This window comes from Phalacrocorax carbo, chromosome 10 (genome assembly GCF_963921805.1).
Source record: "Phalacrocorax carbo chromosome 10, bPhaCar2.1, whole genome shotgun sequence".
NCBI lineage: Eukaryota > Metazoa > Chordata > Aves > Suliformes > Phalacrocoracidae > Phalacrocorax > Phalacrocorax carbo.
The window spans coordinates 22,267,510-22,287,244 of NC_087522.1; the positions used below are offsets into that span (position 1 = coordinate 22,267,510).

The 19,735-nt window shown below is 37.4% G+C and overlaps 1 protein-coding gene across 3 annotated transcripts in view; it reads left to right on the top strand.

The window, feature by feature from the left end:
* Nucleotides 1–19,735, top strand: part of TTBK2 (tau tubulin kinase 2) — a 104,313-nt gene that overhangs the window by 15,437 nt on the left and 69,141 nt on the right. For all 3 annotated transcript variants that reach the window (XM_064462424.1, XM_064462425.1, XM_064462426.1), the window contains exons 2-3: nucleotides 11,257–11,415; nucleotides 16,507–16,654. In XM_064462424.1, the coding sequence (XP_064318494.1) occupies nucleotides 11,347–11,415; nucleotides 16,507–16,654 (217 nt within the window). In that variant the 5' untranslated portion in view covers nucleotides 11,257–11,346. The remainder of the gene's footprint in view (nucleotides 1–11,256; nucleotides 11,416–16,506; nucleotides 16,655–19,735) is intronic.

Genomic DNA, 19,735 nt, shown 5'->3' on the forward strand with positions numbered 1-19,735 from the left:
TTTTTTGTGTAAGGGACTTGCCATGTCAGTTTGGTTTCTTTAAAAAGGCTTTGTCAAATAAATTTTAAGAATCCAAATAGACTTTCTTTGGATCATTCTTGCCCACATGTCTGTCTGTCTCTTTTAAGAACTCTGAGATTTGGAGGGTGGCACTTTGTTTTGTCAAAGCCATGTTATCTTCTCAGCTGTATCACTTTTGTTCAAGTGTTCAGTAATTGCATTTGACATTACAGTTTCTATTAATTTGCTGGATACAAATATTGGATTTCCAGGCCTGAAGCTTATTGGATGTCCTGTGTGACCCTTTTTAAAAATTGGCAATATATTTGCCACGCTCCAAACCTTACGTGCCAGTGCAGGTATAAATGAGAGGTTATGTACCATCATAAATAGATCAGCTATTTAATTCTTAAGTTTCTTTTAAATCTAGCTATCTCCTGACGCTGGTGACATTACTTTAAATTTTGTTTTACTTATTCCCTATTCTTTTCTTCAGTCACTGATGCGATTCAAAAAGAATCTGATCTTCTGATGTGTTTCAAAAAGAAGTGTTGCGTTCTGGATATTTTCTCATTTTTTCCTCACTGTCAACACAGATGCAAAAAATCATTGAGCTTCTCTCTTGTAGTCTTACCTTCTTTGAATACGCTGCTTACACCCTCACCATTTATTGGTACTACATATTCTCTGGCAAGCTTTCTATTCCCATTGTCTGAAGAAAGATTAGTTGTGATGTATTTTATTTTCCTTCCTCAGTCTGTTTTGCTGTCTCTGTGGTGCTTTTGCACTTGGTGTAACTTAACATTTCTTTTATTGTTTTTTTCTACTTAGAAATTTCTTAACCTGCTGTTCATTCATGTTGTCTTTCTTTTGATCTTTTTGAAGTCTTAATTGATGTTTTATGCTTTGCTTCCTACTTGGTTGATGTTAGAGAGACTGCTTAGTTTGCATGACCAAAATAAAGCAGAAATGGGAGATACGGTCAGGCAGTATCTCTAAAAAATGTGACCGTGAATTATGTTACATGCTGAATAATGATCTTCTGAAGAAGGATTGTGTTTAGATATCCAAGGAATCCATTCCAAATTTGAAACAGAGCCATTAATGATCCAGGATTATGAGTCAGGTTTTCTATATGGGAATAATTTGTGCAAAAAATATTACTTTAATGTAACCTAAATTAAAAATGTAAATATTGAGCTTGATAGCTCATTAGCATAAGTATAGCTCTCTGTGCTGTAGCATGTACTCACAGGTGATCTAGAAAAGACACAAACACCAAAGTAACAAAGTCTGGTGATACAAGGGTATTAAAATTAGTAAAGGTGAAGACCAGGAAGAGCTGGAGAAAGACCTTGCAACTCTGAGGTAAGGATAAATGGAAGTTATCATGAAGCGGTTCATGTAGGAAAAAATAATTTTAAAATTTACACAGTGATGAGCTTACTTCTCTGGAATGGGGTCTTGCAGGTTCTCTGGAAATAGCACATCAGTGTCTATATAATAGTGCTGGTCTCCGCATCTCAGAGGGGACATAGTAGAACTGGAAGAAGCACACAGATGGTGATAAAAATCAGTGAAAGACTAAATAGCTGAAGAAGTAAATGAGGGGTCATATGGTAGCAGTGTATTCCCTGTGTAGGAATAAGAGGTGAACAGGGAGCAACTGTAAACTCTAACAAAACTGCCTTCCACTACAAGGGTTACTGAACCTCAAATGTAACTAGCAGAAGACAAATTGGAAACAAAGATGTGCTTCTTCCCACAGCATGCAGTTAAGTTACGATTTACTTGCAGTAGAGTGTTATGGATACTAAGAGTTTTCGTGGGTTCGGAAAAGATCTGATGAACTCAGAAATGAAAAATCTTAAATACTGTCTTTGGCTCAGAAAGTGTTTTGTGTCGCAGCTCACTATATTCTCAGAAAATATTCTGGGAAAGTGTGTTTATATGCTTTCTGTGTCCTTGTATTCTTCCCTAGACATCTGCTGGGGGCCATAGAAGGAAATTGGGCTGGGTGGATCTTTGATCTAATGCAGCCTGTCTGCTGTTGTGATTAGCTGTCCATGCTAGTTTTCTACTGTCTAACCTAATTTTTTTCTGCTGCTGCAAATTAAGTTGATATTTTCGGACTTGTCCCAACTTTAAATGCCTTTACCAAAGTTCCATTTCAGTTTTTTAATACCTGTCTCCAATTTCAAACCTTGAAGGACCTCTGATTAGGAGCTCAAGTTTCAGTCACTGTTGCTTGAAGCTGCCTTCAGCTATGGCTACAAAGCAGGTGTGTGCTCCGGCCAAGTCACGTTGCTGACTCTAACCCTTGTACTTTGGAAGTTCCCAGCATGAATGTTTTTGAGGGGCAGACTGGTCAGGCAGTTCTAGATGAGCTACCCATTTCCTTCGTGTTTGTGGATTGTGCTTCTAGATTTGATATTGCCTGAGCCCATGTGATCATTGTGGAATACCACATGAACAAGAGAGACTGCATGGCACTGTAGAGAGCCCCTCTGAAGCCAGCTCAAACTGAAGATAAAGTAATAGCTTGTGCTGTTCTGCTGGTAACAGCTTGCTGTATGTTTATTTTAGCTGCCTTAGTGCCACCTTCGTTCAGCATAGCCGAACACCAAGCCATTTTCCACCTCTCGTGTCATTGTCAAAGTTCTTAAGGGCCCACTTAACATGTATCCCACCCACTTGTGCTAGGGATGTTGGCATCAGTGCTGAGTTGGTCTTGGCATGAGGGTCAGTACAAGGTCTTCGGTTTTTCGTCTTCTCTTTGTGCCTGTCTTCTGTAATGCTGTTGACCTACTGCTAGAAAGTACAATCCTTGAGTACACTGAGGTGTCTCCTGCGTAAACTGTAATGTGATGGTGCATCTTTCCTCCTTAACTCTTTCAGGGATTGCGGTGTTGTGTGGCAGGATGGCTGTGGGTTCACCTCATTGAGGAGGCCAAAGCCTGTCAGAGTTTGGTAGACTTCCTGCAGTACATGAGCTCGATCAGATTCCATCTTCCTGTCAGCTAGGCTCTTTTGGAGTCATCTTGCTTGGTGTAGCAGTTCCTGACCTCATTTCACACATTGGCAAAAAGCATTGCTACTGTCTTCAGGTATTGTAAGGAGATGGGATACCTATGTGTGCATGGCCAGCACCCTCTCTTTATCACAGTAGTGCTGCAGATTTAGAGTTATGTGCCCTTAAGATAAGGATGCTAAGAGCTTAGTCATTACAGATTAAAAAAAATTATTCCTTTGTTTTTCTCCTCTTCTGCTTAGCAAACTGTCGGGCCTTATTCACCATGTTTTTGTGATGTGCTTTACCAACTGACATATCAAGGGAATTCTCAGCTTTTGTTGGCCTGTGCACAATACAGTGAGTATAGTCTTGTGGTCGGCCAGCTGGGCTGCGTGGCTGCCACTGGCAGTCTTGTTGATCATCTGAATGCTATCAATGCAGACAGCATTTTGCTATTTGTATGTTGTATATCTGATCATCTCACCAAAGTTCCTCTGCTGATTTTTTTGTATTTTCAGAAAACTTCAGTGTTATTCCCATTTGTATTTAGAGTTTACCCTGAACTTCACTGGATTGGATTAAGCATTCAGAAGTTAATAGCAGTTAGTTGTATATATGCACTTGCATCATCTTGCACAGTCCTTAGCAGCAGCTCTTCTCCTCTAAAAATTGCTGTATATCTACTGCCAAAAGGCTTTGGAAGAAATTCTCCAAAGCAGTGTATTCTTTGTCTTCTTGCCTTCTCTAGTTGTGTGTTGTATGCCTGGGTTGGGTGTTTATGTTTTTCCTTACTGAGAAAACTGATTTATTAAATAATAATGGATAAAAAATAATGGATAGTACTAGTGGAAAGGGCAATAGTTCAGTGTCTTAAAGGATCAATTTATGTTATTTCTTGGTGTATAAAGTTAGTGACATTTGACGGTAATCTATTAGTATTCTAAGTGTATACTAAGAAGAAAACTGACTATTCCAAGATTCAAAAAAACTGGAAACAAAGATTTTTATTTTGCTGTGATAAATCCAGACTATAAGTAGTTTGATATTGTATTAGTCACTTTTTAAAATATCTTCATTGTTTGACTTCAAGCTGTCTTTGTATCAGTGATCAAAGCCACACTTCACTGTTACTTAATTCTTCTGCAATGAAAATTGTAGAAGGATCTTGAAAAACAATTAATTTTAATGCTGTAAAATTTAGGTAATTGCAGAACTGACTTGCCATTTGCATGTTTAAAAATATTTTTCGCTTTATATAAGTGATCAGAGAACTAGTTTCTTTGAAGAAAACTTTTATGACAGGTAAAACAAGTTCTTATAATAGCAGAAACTCCTGCTTCTATTTCCATTTAGGTTTGTTGTAAATACCACAACAGTTATAGTGAATCTAAGACACAGAAATACAGCTCTTTTTTAAAAAACTAATGACACTTTTAGGGTTTTAAAAATAATTTTGGAGTAATTAATAACGTTTCACAAGCCTCATTTTGATTTGGAACTCACTCTGATTTGTGGAAAAAATTGAGAAAATAGTGTTATTTGGAATGAAGTTAACCTCTCCAAAGTGTTAGGTTTCCACATTAGTATTAAAGGCTCTCCACCTGAGGTTGTAGTTCAACTAGTTTGAGTTCAAAGCACCGTAGTAGTCCAGCCTTCCCCGTCCACTACAGCTAACTTCCATTCTTTCTCTTGTTCTGACATATGTCTTTGTGCAACTGTGTGACAGCTCAAACTAGGAAATTAACTCACTCAGCTAAAAAATACCGTGGCAAAAATATCATGGATTAAAATAGAGGTTTTGGTTTTTTCATCATTCTAATTCTCCCTGACCAAAAATTTCTGATTTTCTGTAGGTAATAAATTATATGCCGTGTTTCTCATAGGAGCCACAACCCTATAGTGTCTCCCTGTCACACACCTACCCAGGTGCTTCCCTTTCTTTATGGCAAGGTATTGAGTATGTTTTATCTCAGTTGGTCTAATCAAGAAACATAATGAAGTTTACTTCAGTGCAGTTGCTTCCAAGTGCAATTTAATTTTAAAGTTGCTCATTCTGTTTTGGACTTGTGTGCCTAAAACTTGCAGAGTTTTGCCACCTGTATCAGTTGCTGTAGTAAAAGGTAATATACTCCTATAAACTTTGCCTTGCTTGGATTTTTGTAACATTTTGGTGCAAACTGGAAATAGCGTGGTAGCTTGAAATACGTGTTTTAAAAATAAGACTGTTATTGAAACTAAATGTTATTTTTAACTCTGTCTTCAAACTGAGAAAATATTGCCACTTTTTTAATAACAACATAGCTGTAAGTGTAGAAATTGCCGGAAGTAAATCTAGATGCTTTGGCAATAGCACACAAGGCAGGAGCTTTTCACACCTGTAATCTGCAAATGGTGATGACTATTTTGGCACTCGAGAGCTTGAGATAGGAAAACCTAAAATGGCACTGGTTATGTTAAAATGGCACTGGTTTGTTAAAATATTTTCTTCACAACCAGTATAGTTGGAAATTTAGGTCAAGGTCTTAAATTCAGGTTTCTCATTCACATGCTGAATGATGATTTTTCAGGACCACAGCTTCTAATAAATGTATTTAGAAAATTATCAGATTTTAAGTGTAGGATAGCTTTCTAGTTTGGATGATCAAACAGACACACTTAAAACATTTCTGGCCTTAGAATTTACAATTTGAACATGCTTCTTTGCCTGGCTAAGAAAGTGGACTTCACCATAAATGTGGTGGAATTAGGACCTTTGAAGGTCCTAATGAGAGCAGGAATGCTCTGATTTTTTCTTCATGCTGACTTGTTAAACTTTTCTTTGTTCCTTTAAGTTCTTCTTCTCCTCAAAAGTAGAATCATAGAATCATTAAGGTTGGAAAAGACCTCTAGGATCATCAAGTCCAACCAGCAACCCAACACCACCCTGCCTCCTAAACTATGTCCCAAAGTGACATGTCTAGATGTTTTTTGGACACCTCTAGGGATGGTGAGTCCACCACCTCCCTGGGCAGTCTATTCCAATGCCTGACTGCTCTTTCAGTGAAGAATTTTTCCTAATATCCAATCTAAACCTTTCCTTGATGCAATTGGAGGTCATTTCCTCTGGTCGTATTGCTAGTAACTTGGGAGAAGAGACCAATACCCACCTCGCTACACCCTCCTTTCAGGTAGTTGTAGAGCGTGATAAGGTCTCCCCTCAGCCTCCTCTTCTCCAGGCTAAACAACCCCAATTCCCTCAGGTGCTCCTCATAAGACTTGTTTTCCAGACCCTTCACCAGCTTTGTTGCCCTTCTCTGGACACGCTCCAGCAACTCAATGACCTTCTTATACTGAGGGGCCCAAAACTGAATGCAGTATTTGAGGAGTGGCACAATCACTGCCCTGCTCCTCCTGGCCACACTATTGCTGGTACAAGCCATGATGCCATCGGCCTTCTTGGCCACCTGGGCACACTGCTGGCTCATGTTCAGCTGGCTGTCAGCCAGAAAGTACAGAAGTGGAAAGCAACTTTTGCAGATTCCAGCTAATTTACTAGTTTCTTAAAAGAATAGAAGGCAGGCAGATAGAGCTTCTAATAAGCACAGAGAGCTCCTAATAGCAAAAGGTTGATATTATTCCACAAGGGAGGCAACAGGACATAGATTTTCCCTTTCTGTGGAACAGAAGTAATCTGTCCTTACTTGCTTTGTCCTCAAACTTACAGTACCTCAATTCAGCCAAAATTGCCTCTGCTATTTTCTCAAACTTAGGTATGGATTTAAACATCAACAGAGGCTGGTAAGCAGAGATTGGCTTCAGATTAGCAACATCTCTAAAGAAATTATATACACACACACGAATTACATAAAAAGATTGGCTTTGCTAGCTGAGCTAGAATCAGCTTTTATAAAATTGACTTGGTTTTTTTTCCTGGAAGTTTTGCAGTGTTGTTTTCTAATAGCATGTAATCTAGTATAGTTGGTTGGGGTAAATTAAAGAAGTCTCTTGGAGGAGTGATACGTAGGTAAGAGCAGTTAAGTGGATAGAAGAGTTTTAATGTAAAGTTTAAAATAATGGATGCTGTTTGTACAATATTAAATTCTGGATATAAGCACTAACCCTCCTTTACCTGTTCTTACATTATACTGTGATCAGTTCCCAGGCAAAGGCTTATGTTATGGAACAAAGTCTGTACTCATTGTGTTGCCGTAGTTATTCCGTAACCTGTCACCTGGAAATAAATTTGGCAGAGGGCTAATTGCCTTCTGTTGTGATAATTCAGTTATCTTACACATTTCTTCTGATCTGATAAAATAGTCTGATAAGGAAACTGATGAGTTAATGAATATAGAAGTTTATAACATATATTGCAATTAAAATGGCTGTTACTTTTTAAGGAGAATTATAAAGTGTTTGTTGTGCACAAAACTGTATGCCACCTATAAATCTGTACTGCTAAAGGATTCATCTGTTGAATAAGTCAGGGAAAGCGTATACCTTAACTGTATGTCATTAACTATTCATCTGCTTCAGTGGGCTACAGAACATGCTGGAGCTCTCTTAAATTGTTTAACAGCATTGTAGGCTGTTAAACAGCTATGCTGAAAGCAACATATGGCTGTATTTCAGTAATACAAATGGGACTGTCCTTTTATGAGTCTTTTATTCATCTGTGGAATTTGGAATGGGCCAAACAATCTGAATTCAAGTCCTTCAAAATTCAGAGAAGTTTCAGTTTCAATTTTGTCTTGAGCACCACCTTCAAAGAATGCATATTTATGTCTGTCCAAAAGTCCTTTAAATGTAGTCCTGTCCAGTAATGTCCCTTTTTTCCCCCCCCATGTGAATTTGGAGAAGGTGAATGTAACCTAAATTGCACCTACCTAATAACAGAAAACATGTATTCTGATAAGGAACATATTTATCTGCTACAGTACATGAATAACTAACAGATTTTCAGTTATACAGTGTTGAGGTAGTTAGAGAACACATCAGAGCAATGAAACCCAGTCTAGATCAGATAGTGTGAATAAAGGCTTTAAAGAAACTGCATTCTCACAGCAGTGCCTGAGTGTAAGCATGGAGGTGTGTAAGCATCTGATAGAGTTGTGATTTAGCAAAAATATAAAACAGCTTCAGACCTAAATTAGGGACATAAGACTGCTATCATGAAGAAATAAAAAAATTAATCTTTTTGCCATATTAGGTCTTGGTGTGATTGAGTGTAATTCAGTGTTGGTGTCTAACTCAATGTTACTGTCAAGAATGTGGAGCAAGGAGAGGAGTTTCAGAGGAGGACCACATAAAAGGCCCAGGGAATAGGAAGGAAGGCTCTAAAGCTTGATTCATTAATTCAGAGGAGGTTAAAAAATGCGTTTAGATGCTTAATTGAGGTGGAATTACTGGGAATGGAATTTGGTTTCCAAAACTGTAACAAAGTCCTGCAGTGAGAAACTAAAAGTAGACAGATTAAACCTTGAAACAAAGCAAGTCATGCTTACTGTGAGGGAAGGCACATACTAGGACATGTTACCAGTGAAGATAGTGGACACTTCATCATTTGGACTTATATATTAACACATGCTGGTTCACTGAAGAGGGTAAGGTTATGTGGCCTTATCAGGTAAAAGTTCAGGCTAATTTCAAGCTTTTTGGCCTTGAAATTTGTGGCTGAATCCTCCTGCTACTTTATTAGGGGTCTTGAAGAAAACAAGATTCTTCAAATTACCCTCAACATGTTTGTAAAACTCGCATTTTGGAAGTAAAATAGTGCTTGCAGTTGATTATTAAGCTTCAGGAGGTGTTTAGCACCTTGCCTTCAGAGGCTCAGGAGAGAACTTTTGCCTCCCATGCATGACAGTTTAATGGGTCCTGGGGTTTTGGTGCTTCAAATACCAGTGACTGATAGAAAATCTATATCGAATAGATTTTATTGCTTTGTAATGGTATAGGATGACAAGAGATTTAACAAGAAATTAGTGTATTGGAATAGGATTGAGGGATTGTGTATAAATGAAGAAGATCTTGCTGCCCTGGCCATGCAGATGTTACCTACAGTAATAACGTACTTCTGTGATAATTCTTGAAGTATAGGATGGTTCTGTGGATCTCTGTATTGTATCATTTCATTCTGGTGCAGTTACTGATGCTCTCTTAGTATGCTCAAGGGTCTATAAATGGACAGCTCTCACTTTGTCAGAGCTGTGACTGTAAATTGTAATTTGAAATGTATTTTTAAAAAAAAGTATCAAATTGGGTATCGGATGAAGGCTGATAGCAGTATTAACAAAAAATTCTAAAACCACTGTTGTCATATCTTTTCTTTAATAAAGTGTCTACTTTTCCTACAGGTGATGAATTTTGCTCATGTTTGAAAGCTTTAGCAAAAATCATACTTGCTAATTTTAGATTTTGCTCTGCTGAGATGAATGATTTCTCCATTACTTTTTTTTAAGCAGGTGTCAGAAAAAAAACCCCTTGAAGTCCTAATATAGGAGTAAACATATTACTTAGTGAAGACCACCACCGTCTTTGATATAACCGGATGGAGGTGGAAGGGGAAGCAAAGATTTGAGCAAATAAAAAAAATCACTGTATGTGCTGTAAGCACATGATTTTGGAAATAGACCTTTTTCCCTTCATCAGTGCCATTTCATTTTCTCTTTGTCATACTTAGTTCCTGACTACGTTATGATAATTCTGTTAGAAAAGCCAGTAGTTATGGTCGGTGGTTAGTAACGTTAAGGGTGTTTGCATAAATTACTATAGTTTTCTTCAGAATTTTGACCTTAACTGCAGGGGACAATTTACCAGCACCAGCAAAATTTAAATTGGTTTAGTTCAACTTGATTAAATTGCAGGGTGGACGCTGTTACTCAGAATACTCTATCTTAATTTGCCTTCCCTTCATTTGTTTGAATTAAACCAATTTAGGCTACATATTCTGAATGAACACTCATTTACAGGGATGTAATCCACTCTAATTTGGTATCAATTTAGATCTTCAACTAATCCAGATCAATTTTTCTCCAGAGGAGTCTGTTTTGTTTGTAGTTGGTTTAAATGTAGAATTTACAGTTGAAGCAAGACAGACATAAATGAAATATGAAAAATAAACATGTAAGAATACGAAAAAAACCCCACAGTTACTAGCTTGTCAAACAAATATCTGTCTTAAAAGCCAGGTAGTTTAAGCAGCAGGTTGTTTTTTAAAAAGCATAATTTAGCCCCAGTAGTAAACCTGGCATTTATCCACATGGAAGGGCATACTGTGAATTTAAATCAGAATGGTTGTACCAATTTTGCATACTATTTGTGTGTTGACTCAGGGAGAAAAGACATTTTTGCTTTTAGTTCATGCTATTTTAGAAGTGATAGAAATAAACCCAAAGCAAATACATTTTAGAAAGAGTCTTGTCATTGCATAAGGGAGTTTGTACAAAGAGTTACACTTGTATAATTATACCAGTGTAACAAATAAGCACAATTCTAGAAAAGCTTCAAACAATTGAAATAAACTTTTAATAGGTTGTAGTAGTTGCTGATGGGAGCCATTATGGATGGATTAATCTCCAAAAGACAAATTTTTATATCACTGTATAAAATTTGCTTTAGAGATGATTGCCTAAAGCCAGAAAACTAAAAATTTAAACTGATAGAATAACCCAAGGCAAGTTTTTTTTTTCATTTTAGCTTTCTGTACTCTGTCGTAAACCAACAAAATTGTACTTTAGACATATTTAATCATAAGTAATCCTAGCTATGTGAAACATTGTAAAATGTGGAATAGTCTGTATGCAGTGCAATAAATTAAATTACAATTCCAATTTAAGTATCTATTTTTAATGTTGTAATTTTGTGGTTAATATTTCTTTAAGCTTATTATATTACTATTAATTATTTAACCAATTATTTAGTAAATATTAATTAGATTTTTAAAGTTGTTACTAAAATGAAATTTAAATGTAATTATGATCTACAGCAATTTGAAACTGCCTGCAGAATATAACTTGAGATATGTTTTTACTCATTAGTACTACTTTGAGATTGGGCTTGGAGGTTTGAGAGAGAGCAGGTTAAAAAAAAATAAAGAAGAATATAGTTGAATTTCTTCCTATACTGGAAGTCGGTTGGCTAGAAACCCAATGTAAGGCACTAGGGGATGTGAAAAGTAGTTAAGGTGCTAGGTGAGAAACACAGCTTTTTCTGTATTTCATGTTATTCTGTTAATCATTGAGATCCCATGTTCTGCTCTGTTTCTGCAGTCACTGGTTAAATGGAAGCCACTCCTAGGATCTGGATGGTTTCTACTGACATAGACTTCGCATAGCAGCTCCGTCGGTGAGGAGGTTGCAATGAGTGGAGGAGGGGAGCAGCCTGACATCCTCAGTGTGGGAATCTTGGTCAAAGAAAGATGGAAGGTGGTGAGTATGCCTCCTGCCATTCTTCTTTAAAACATGTTTTAAAAATGAAGTAGTTTGTGCTTTGAAATCTGTTACAAAATTCTTGTGAGATATTGTTGTGGTTTAGCCCCAGTCAGCAACCAAGCACCACGCGGCCGCTTGCTCCCTCCCCCCCGGTGGGACGGGGGAGAGAATCGGAAGAGTAAAAGTGAGGTAACTCATGGGTTGAGATAAAGACAGTTTAACAGGTAAAGCAAACGCTGCGCGCGGAAGCAAAGCAAAACAAGGAATTCATTCACCACTTCCCATGGGCAGGCAGGAGCTCAGCCATCCCCAGGAGTGCAGGGCTCCACCACACATAACGGTTACTTGGGAAGACAGGCGCCATCACTCCAAATGTCCCCCCTTCCTCCTTGTTCCCCCAGCTTTATATACTGAGCATGACATCGTATGGTACGGGATATCCCATGGGTCAGTTTGGGTCAGCTGTCCCGGCTGTGCCCCCTCCCAGCTTCTTGTGCCCCTGGCAGAGCACGGGGAGCTGAAAAAGCCCTTGACCAGTGTAAGCGCTACTTAGCAACAACTAAAACATCTGCCCATTATCACCGCTGTTTCCAGCACAAATCCAAAACATAGCCCCATACTGGCTACTACGAAGAATTTTAACTCTATCCCAGCTGAAACTAGGACAGATGTATTTTGATTAATACTTACGTTAAATGGTGAAAGGACTTTAAAACCACTTGTTTCTCTTATTCTACTTCAGAAAGAAGTTATACAGATTTAAGGTGGGTGTTTTTCTGGTAAGGACCTAGGAAAGATATCCTGACTCAACATCTGTTCAGAGCACAACTGGAAGAGTCCTGTATGTTAAATCCAGTCAGCCAGTGATTATGTCAGTCAGTTTTGGAAATCAGTCAGGTGTCCTCTTGAAACTAGTTAGATTGTGAGATTTGTTACATCTTGTGGGAAGGTCTTTCAGGACCTTGCTTCCAATTAGAAATTATTTTTGTTTGTTACATTTTGTAGCATGGATTTATTCCTGGCTGATTTATATCCATTTGATTTTGTGCCAGTATTGACTTCACCATAAATAGATGTGTTCCCTTTTGATGTTCATATCGTTGATTTACATCTAGAGGGAAGTAGTATCCAAATGAAACTATTTTTGCTGGGGAAAACAGGCTGAGTTCTCATAGTTCCTTCTCCATTCCTCTGATCACTTCATATTTTTTTTTTGCTTGTGGATTTTTTTGAGATTTAATAACAAACGAAAAATAAAAAAGTGCCACCTCATAATAGAACATTTTGGGTATACCTGTGTGCTTAGTACAGATACTGAATCACTATTAGATACTGAATCACTATTTTTTGCACCATCTTTGCCTTATATTACTCCCGTATTTTAATATTTTATTTCAAACTGTGAGGCTGAACATAGAAGATACAGATTCATTGTTCATTTCAAATTTATGTAGAGAAAATAATTTCAACTATCTTGTGCCCTATCCTTCATTTAAAAGTGCAGGCAGCTGATACTAGCCTTGTGTAGGAAACCTTTATGTTTCCTTGTGTGTAAATAGAACCTAAACAGCTATCCTTGGAGTGTAGTTGTAGAATACCTTCTTATATTGCATCTTAATATTGCAGTGAAGTAAAAACTGAAAGCATAGTCTTGAATCAGATCAAATAGACCAAAATAGCATTATAAATAGATAACAGTATACTAATATATCACTATCCACAAAACTACTCAGTTGTCTGATATGTGCCGCAGTAGTCCTGTTTACTTCATGTTTATTTTCATTCCTATGTAATGAAGAATGATGATCAGATCTGTGTCTTTTGGAAAATTTTGAGAGTAGGCTGTTGTTCGTCTCATGTGATTATACGTTTTAACTTGTATGTTTTCCAAATCAAGTACTGCAGGAAGATGAGTGCCAAATATTGTCTGTGGATTACTTTTCCAATTTCTTAATTTCTGTAGCAAACATTAAGGATTTTTTGGTGGCATCTGAGGGGATATACTTGTTTCTGAAATCAGGATTTCAGAGGACAATCTGCCAGTGGAAGAAAGTAGCATGCAAATTTTAGAAATTCCTTAGTGCTTGACATATACGTTAACCTAATACTGTTCTGTTAGGTTATGAAGTACTGAAGTTTTTTGCTAGTGTTCTTGAAGCAGTAGAGTACTTAAAAATTCCTTGTGTAGAAAGATGAGGTGGTATAAACCAGTGGATCAAGTTTTGGTGACAATGAGTACTGTCCCTAATGATCAGTAGTATTTCTGATTGTTCCGTATGGAACTCTCTTGATATCCTGCTTTCTTCTCTCCATTGGAGAATGGCAGCTCTGTAGTAATCATTGCATGAGATTATTTTGTTGTAACCAGTTTAAGAAAAATAGAAGTATGCATTCTGGAAGTTATGTAAAGATTTGCAACTGAAATACGGTTCTCAGAGTTTTTGCTGTTCAGGACCTTTGTCTTTGTAATCGTGAAAACATACCTGGAATTTGTGGACACAACCATTTTTTAAAAACTGCTCAATTAAATTTAATTTTAACCTAGACGTTCTTTAGGATGATTCTATTTTGAAAAGTAAGCATCGAAAAGATGCTATAAAATATTTTTTCCTCAGTGTCACCCTCCCTCTCCACTGATCTCTGTATCAATCAGCATTTGCTTTTATCCTCTGTCAATGCCTTTTCTCCTCCCTCTTTTTGCCTTTGAAACATTTATTACAGTCCCGACTTGGAGATATTTGATTGTAATGATAATTGTTTTTAGGTAGGTTTAAGAACGTCATTTAATATGCAGTGTAAGTGAAAGTACCAAGAAAAAACCTGTTGGAAATCGTATGCTTTAGACTTGAAGCATACAAGGAGATAAGTGTGGAATAGAGAATGGAGAGAACGAGTTTGGTGTGTGAGATGCTGAATGCAAAGAAGAGAAGCTTGAAACTAATATATAAAATGGGAGGATGTGTGCAGGTGTAAATGAGGGCAATGTGGTGCTTGACAAGGTAAAAGATGTCGAGCAGATGTGGCAGGGGGCCAGTATGATAGAACAGTCAACTCCTGTCTGAACTCAGAAGCAAAAGGCAGGCAGACAGAAGGAAGAAACAGGGATGGGCTACCCAAGGTTAATATGGAGACATTGCCTCTGTGTGTTGGGATGAATATATAGGAAAGCCAGAGCTCAGCTGGCAGTTGAAACTCCTGAGGGATGTGAAAAGCAATGGGAAAGGCTTCTACAGGGACACTGGCAGCAAAAAGAAGACCAAGGGAAATGTGGGCTCTTTGCTGAATGTGGTGCGTGACCCAGCGACAAAGGGCATGGAAAATGTTTTCTACAATCAGAGGTTCATTTGTGCCTGGAATTATTGACTGACATCATTATTGAATGTGTGTTAATGATTCTGGTGTACTTTATCTAAGGATAGAAATTGATCTGTTTACTTTAGTAGTGTGGTGGAATGTTTGTATGCATGTTACCTGGTTTCAGAGGAAGTATACAACCTGGGGAGAAGAGGAGATTGCATTTGGTAACAGCTAGTGTGCTTGTTAGAAAGAAATTAACCTGTGAATTTGTAGTCAACAGGTGCTGCACTGGAAGCAGATATTCAGGTGGGTCAGTTCTGTAGGTCTGAAAATATGGTGTACTGTCTATCCTACACACCTTTTTAAAATTGGCAATGAATTGGCCAGAAGTGAGTAATACGGATAACGCTACGTATGTTGGACAATATTCTCCTTATCTTAAGAGTATTGAAATAGCAGTTGCTTGGGATGGTGAAAGATCTTCAGGACAGAAAGTGCGTGATGAAATACTGAGTATTTTTGTAATCATATAGAACAAAAATTTCATGCGACATGACTTGGAACAATGCAAGTAAACAATATGAGGGTCTTACCTTATAACTTCTTCATTATTCTTAGGGGCCTAGGCTATTTTAGAAATTGTTTTTCCTTCTCAGTCAGATGCCTGATTGTCTGGATTAGGAGACATTAGGTTTATTTTCAGAATGTGAAGATAGGTCAGCATATTGCTGATTTCTAGATCCCTCCAGTATTTAGATGACATTTAATACGTTGTAGTCATACAACACTTAGCAACTCTGTTTTCAAATTACGTTCAGAAAACCATGTCAGTTCTTTCAGGTAAAATATAGTAAAAATACAGTATTGAGTGTTTCTAGGGTAAGTTCTTTTTGTCTCCTTTTCTCTTTTATTAGCTTTAGAGTAGTAGCTACAGTGTTTAGATGACCATATGAAAGCATTGCATGAAATAACATGATCATTTTCGATACTGAAAACCAGACAAGTCTTTGTTCCCTGTGAACATTTAAAGCAGGGTGAAAATGCAATTACTAATAATTGCTCTGAATATAGTGCAAACTGATTAATGTGCCAGGAGCATTGTTTTTACCTCTTCCTGATACAGATGAAACTTTCAGTGGTGCGAGTTTCTTCAGTATGTCTGTTAGTAAGAATGGTATTGGTGAACCATAAGTATATGTGAGTAACATTTATAATATATATTCAAAGCTAATCTTAGCTATTTCTTGTAATTTATTATTTAGCTGTTACGTGTAAGTCACTGCATACAATAGAAATGCTGTCTCTTTTCAGTAAGTCCAAGAAGTTTTACACCTTTAGTATTCAGTGTGCGTATTTCTGAAAAAAAAAAAGAAGATGGCATATTTTAAAAATGTCGCTGTGCATTTGTATTTGAAGGTCTCTGGGTAGTATTTGACTATATGAGGAAAGACTTTATTCAGCATGCCTACTTTGGTCAGATTCATGCTGGGAATGCTAATGCACTCTTCTGTTGTATTTAATACAAGAAGTTTAGTACAGATATAGATAAGGTGTATTAACTTGTTTTCCTAGGATTCTCTTCCAAACAGTGGTTAATCATACCTTTGTAGATTATTTTGTAGCTCTTTTACATACTGATGGATATGATTATGTTATCTTAAGATCTATTAGTACTAAAACAGCATTTGCAGTATAGCAGGCAGTACAAAGAAGTATTGATGCTTTGTTTCTTTTCTATTCTTCTCCCCTCTTTTAAATTTGTTTTGGTTCTTTCTTTTTTTCCCAATACAGTTGAGGAAAATAGGAGGTGGAGGATTTGGAGAAATTTACGATGCACTGGACTTGCTTACTCGGGAAAATGTTGCACTGAAGGTCGAATCAGCTCAGCAGCCAAAGCAAGTGCTGAAAATGGAAGTAGCTGTGTTGAAGAAATTGCAAGGTAGGGTTGTACCCTGAATATGCCAGAGGTAGAATGTTAGCATATATTCTTAAAAAACAATAGTAAACTCTATAGTTTGAATAAATATTCCCCATATTCTGCAGGTTATTGCTGAATGGTTAGTAAAAGTGGATTAGAAGCTCTTTCAGCTTCCAAAAGTTTTGCTACAATGAACCTTTTCTTTGAAACAGGATGACACGAAAATAAAAAGAACAAAAAAAATATGAAATTGCTGAAAAACCTACACTCAACTGTAGTTTATTCTGTCTGTATCATCTCCTTACCTTTTTTGCTCTAGACTGTTGTTGTTGATGTTGATAGCTTTTTATTTCCCCTTCCAAGATGGCCTCTTTTTTTCTGTACCGTCTAGCATTGAATATTTGCAAGTCCTTCACATAGCATCAAGGATAAGAATATTTGTATTTCTTTGCCTCTGCAATTATTACCAAGAATAATTTTAATGTTGAAATGGGAAACACATTTCAAAAAACCCCACAAACAAACAAAAAAACCCCACTTTAAAATACTGTAACTTGTAGAAAAAAAGAATTATTGGCCTGTAGAGTCCTGAAATACTCCTTAGGGTTCAGGACCTTGACCATTCAGAATCACAGCTTTGAGGATTCCCTTTTGATGTACCTTTAGATACTTTAATGTCGGAGGCTTTCAATAAAGAGAAATATGCAATGGCTTCTCTTCATTGATTTTCACAACATAAGATTATAAAATGAAAGTTTAAAGGGTAACTTTTTTCTTAAAAAAATAGTCAAAATCTTCCAGATTTAAAATAAATACATCTGCCCCTATCAGCAGCCCGATTTTTCCAAACTCTTAGTTTGAATAAAATAAAATCTTCATGACATATGGTGGTGCCTAATCTGCTGTAAAGGTCCCATCACAGCAGAAATTGACAGCCTCTGTGGATTTAAGAGAGCAAGGATGTCACGTGTTAGAATGTTAACAAACTTTCCTATGTTTATATCTTCTTAAAGAATTTCACAAAAACATCTATATAGTCAAGCAAGGAGATTAAGGGACTGCATATTAACTTTCTTTGAATTTTAGAGTTTCTAGTCCAGAGATGAATAGTAATTTCAGTATTACCAATTATAAATATAGAAGTAATTTGTCAGGGTTCTTGAAAGAAATTATCTTAAAGATAGTGAGTTTTGAAGAAACAAATACTCTGTAACACCTGGGTTTTTAAATGGTCAGAGTTAATTTTTCAAGGTTTTTTTTTTCTGCACACATGAACTTGATTCTATTTTTAGCAAAACCCAGTGTCTTTAAAATGGTATAGGTGAAGCAGCTAAAGTAATAAGGAAAATAGTAATAACTGAAATAAAATATTGGAATTTGGTAGCACTACAATGCCAACGTACTTGTAAAAATGTAGCCTTACATATGACTGCTTAACTGGAGGAACTTTCTACTGTGAATTTAAGTATAGTGAAGTTTCACAGAATCCCAGGTTGGAAGGGACCTCAGGGATCATCTAGTCCAACCTTTCTAGGAAGAGCCCAGCCTAGACAAGACGGCCCAGCACCCTGTCCAGACGACTCCTGAAGGTGTCCAACGTGGCCGAGTCAACCCCTTCCCTGGGGAGATTATTCCAATGGTGGCTGTCCTCACTGTGAAAAATTCCCCTCTGGTGTCCAGTCGGAATCTCCCCAAGAGCAGCCTGTGTCCATTCCCCCTTGTCCTCTCCATGTGACTCCTTGTAAAAAGGGAGTCTCCATCTTGTCTGTAGCCACCCCTTAAGTACTGGTACATGGGGACGGGATCCCCTCTGAGCCTCCTTTTCTCAAGGCTGAACAAACCCAGCTCTCCCAGCCTACCCTCGTATGGCAGCTTCCCAGTCCTCTGATCATCTTGGTGGCCCATCTCTGGACCCCTTCCAGCCTGGCCACATCCTTTTTGTATAGCGGGGACCAGAACTGTACACAGTACTCCAGGTGTGGCCTGACCAGCGCTGAGTAGAGTGGGATGACGACTTCCTTATCTGTGCTGGTGATGCCCTTTTTGATGCAACCCAGCATCCTGTTGGCCTTCTTGGCCGCAGCAGCCACTGTTGGCTCATGTTGAGCTTTCTGTCCACCAGGACCCCCAGGTCCCTTTCCACAGAGCTGCTCTCCAGCCAGGTGGATCCCAGTCTGTGCTGCACTCCTGGATTATGTTTCCCAGTTGTAAGACCTTACACCTGTCCTTATTGAACTTCGTAAGGTTATTGTTAGCCCACTCTTTGAGTTTGCATTAAGATGTTACTAAAATGCTTTTTTCTCTTAGTAAAAGCTTTTTTACCTTTTGAAATAATTTTGAAAACCAAAAATATTTGCTGAAATAATAAAAAATTGATTTGTGAATAATTGCCATAGGGCCTTACAGAAGTTACAATTTTCTTGTCAGTCATCTTTTGGGAGTATAATTCCTTTAACAACCCAAGTCTTCCTGCAGAAGAGTCTCTAGTTCTACTGAATCATGGGACATCCTGTCTAGATGAAAAGAACAGAATACTGAAAAACCTGAACAACAGCACCACTGAGGCAAATAATACAAACAATATATAATCCAAATAAAGATCTTTCACTTATTTATTTTCTCAATATTATTTCTCTGAGAAAACAATAAATAGAAGTTTTTATGTAACTGAAACCCTTATTTTCTGTGAGATATTTAGAAGGAGCTTTTTTGACCACCTTCCTTATGAGAAAACAATCTAACTGTTATTCCTTCATTTTTATGTCTTACTATTCTCTTGCACAGTTTGAAGGAAAAAAAAAAAGGGTGATTCCCTGATAGTAACATTAGAAGTGACCTTTAGTCATTGCTGTGCAATTTCCACATTACAGTGTAGCCGCTCTGGTTTCAGATAGGGTATGTTGTATATGATCAGAAAAGTGACTGCAGTAAGAGATGGGTCAAGGGTGAACCGTTTGCGTATATTGAGATTATAGTTTGCACAGATAAGTAATTTATCCATACTTAAAGAGTTTTTTTTAAAAATAAGATTATGGTAGAGACCATTTTGTGTTTTACATAAAGTCTTGGCTCCTAGGAGACATTTCCATTGATTTTTCTACC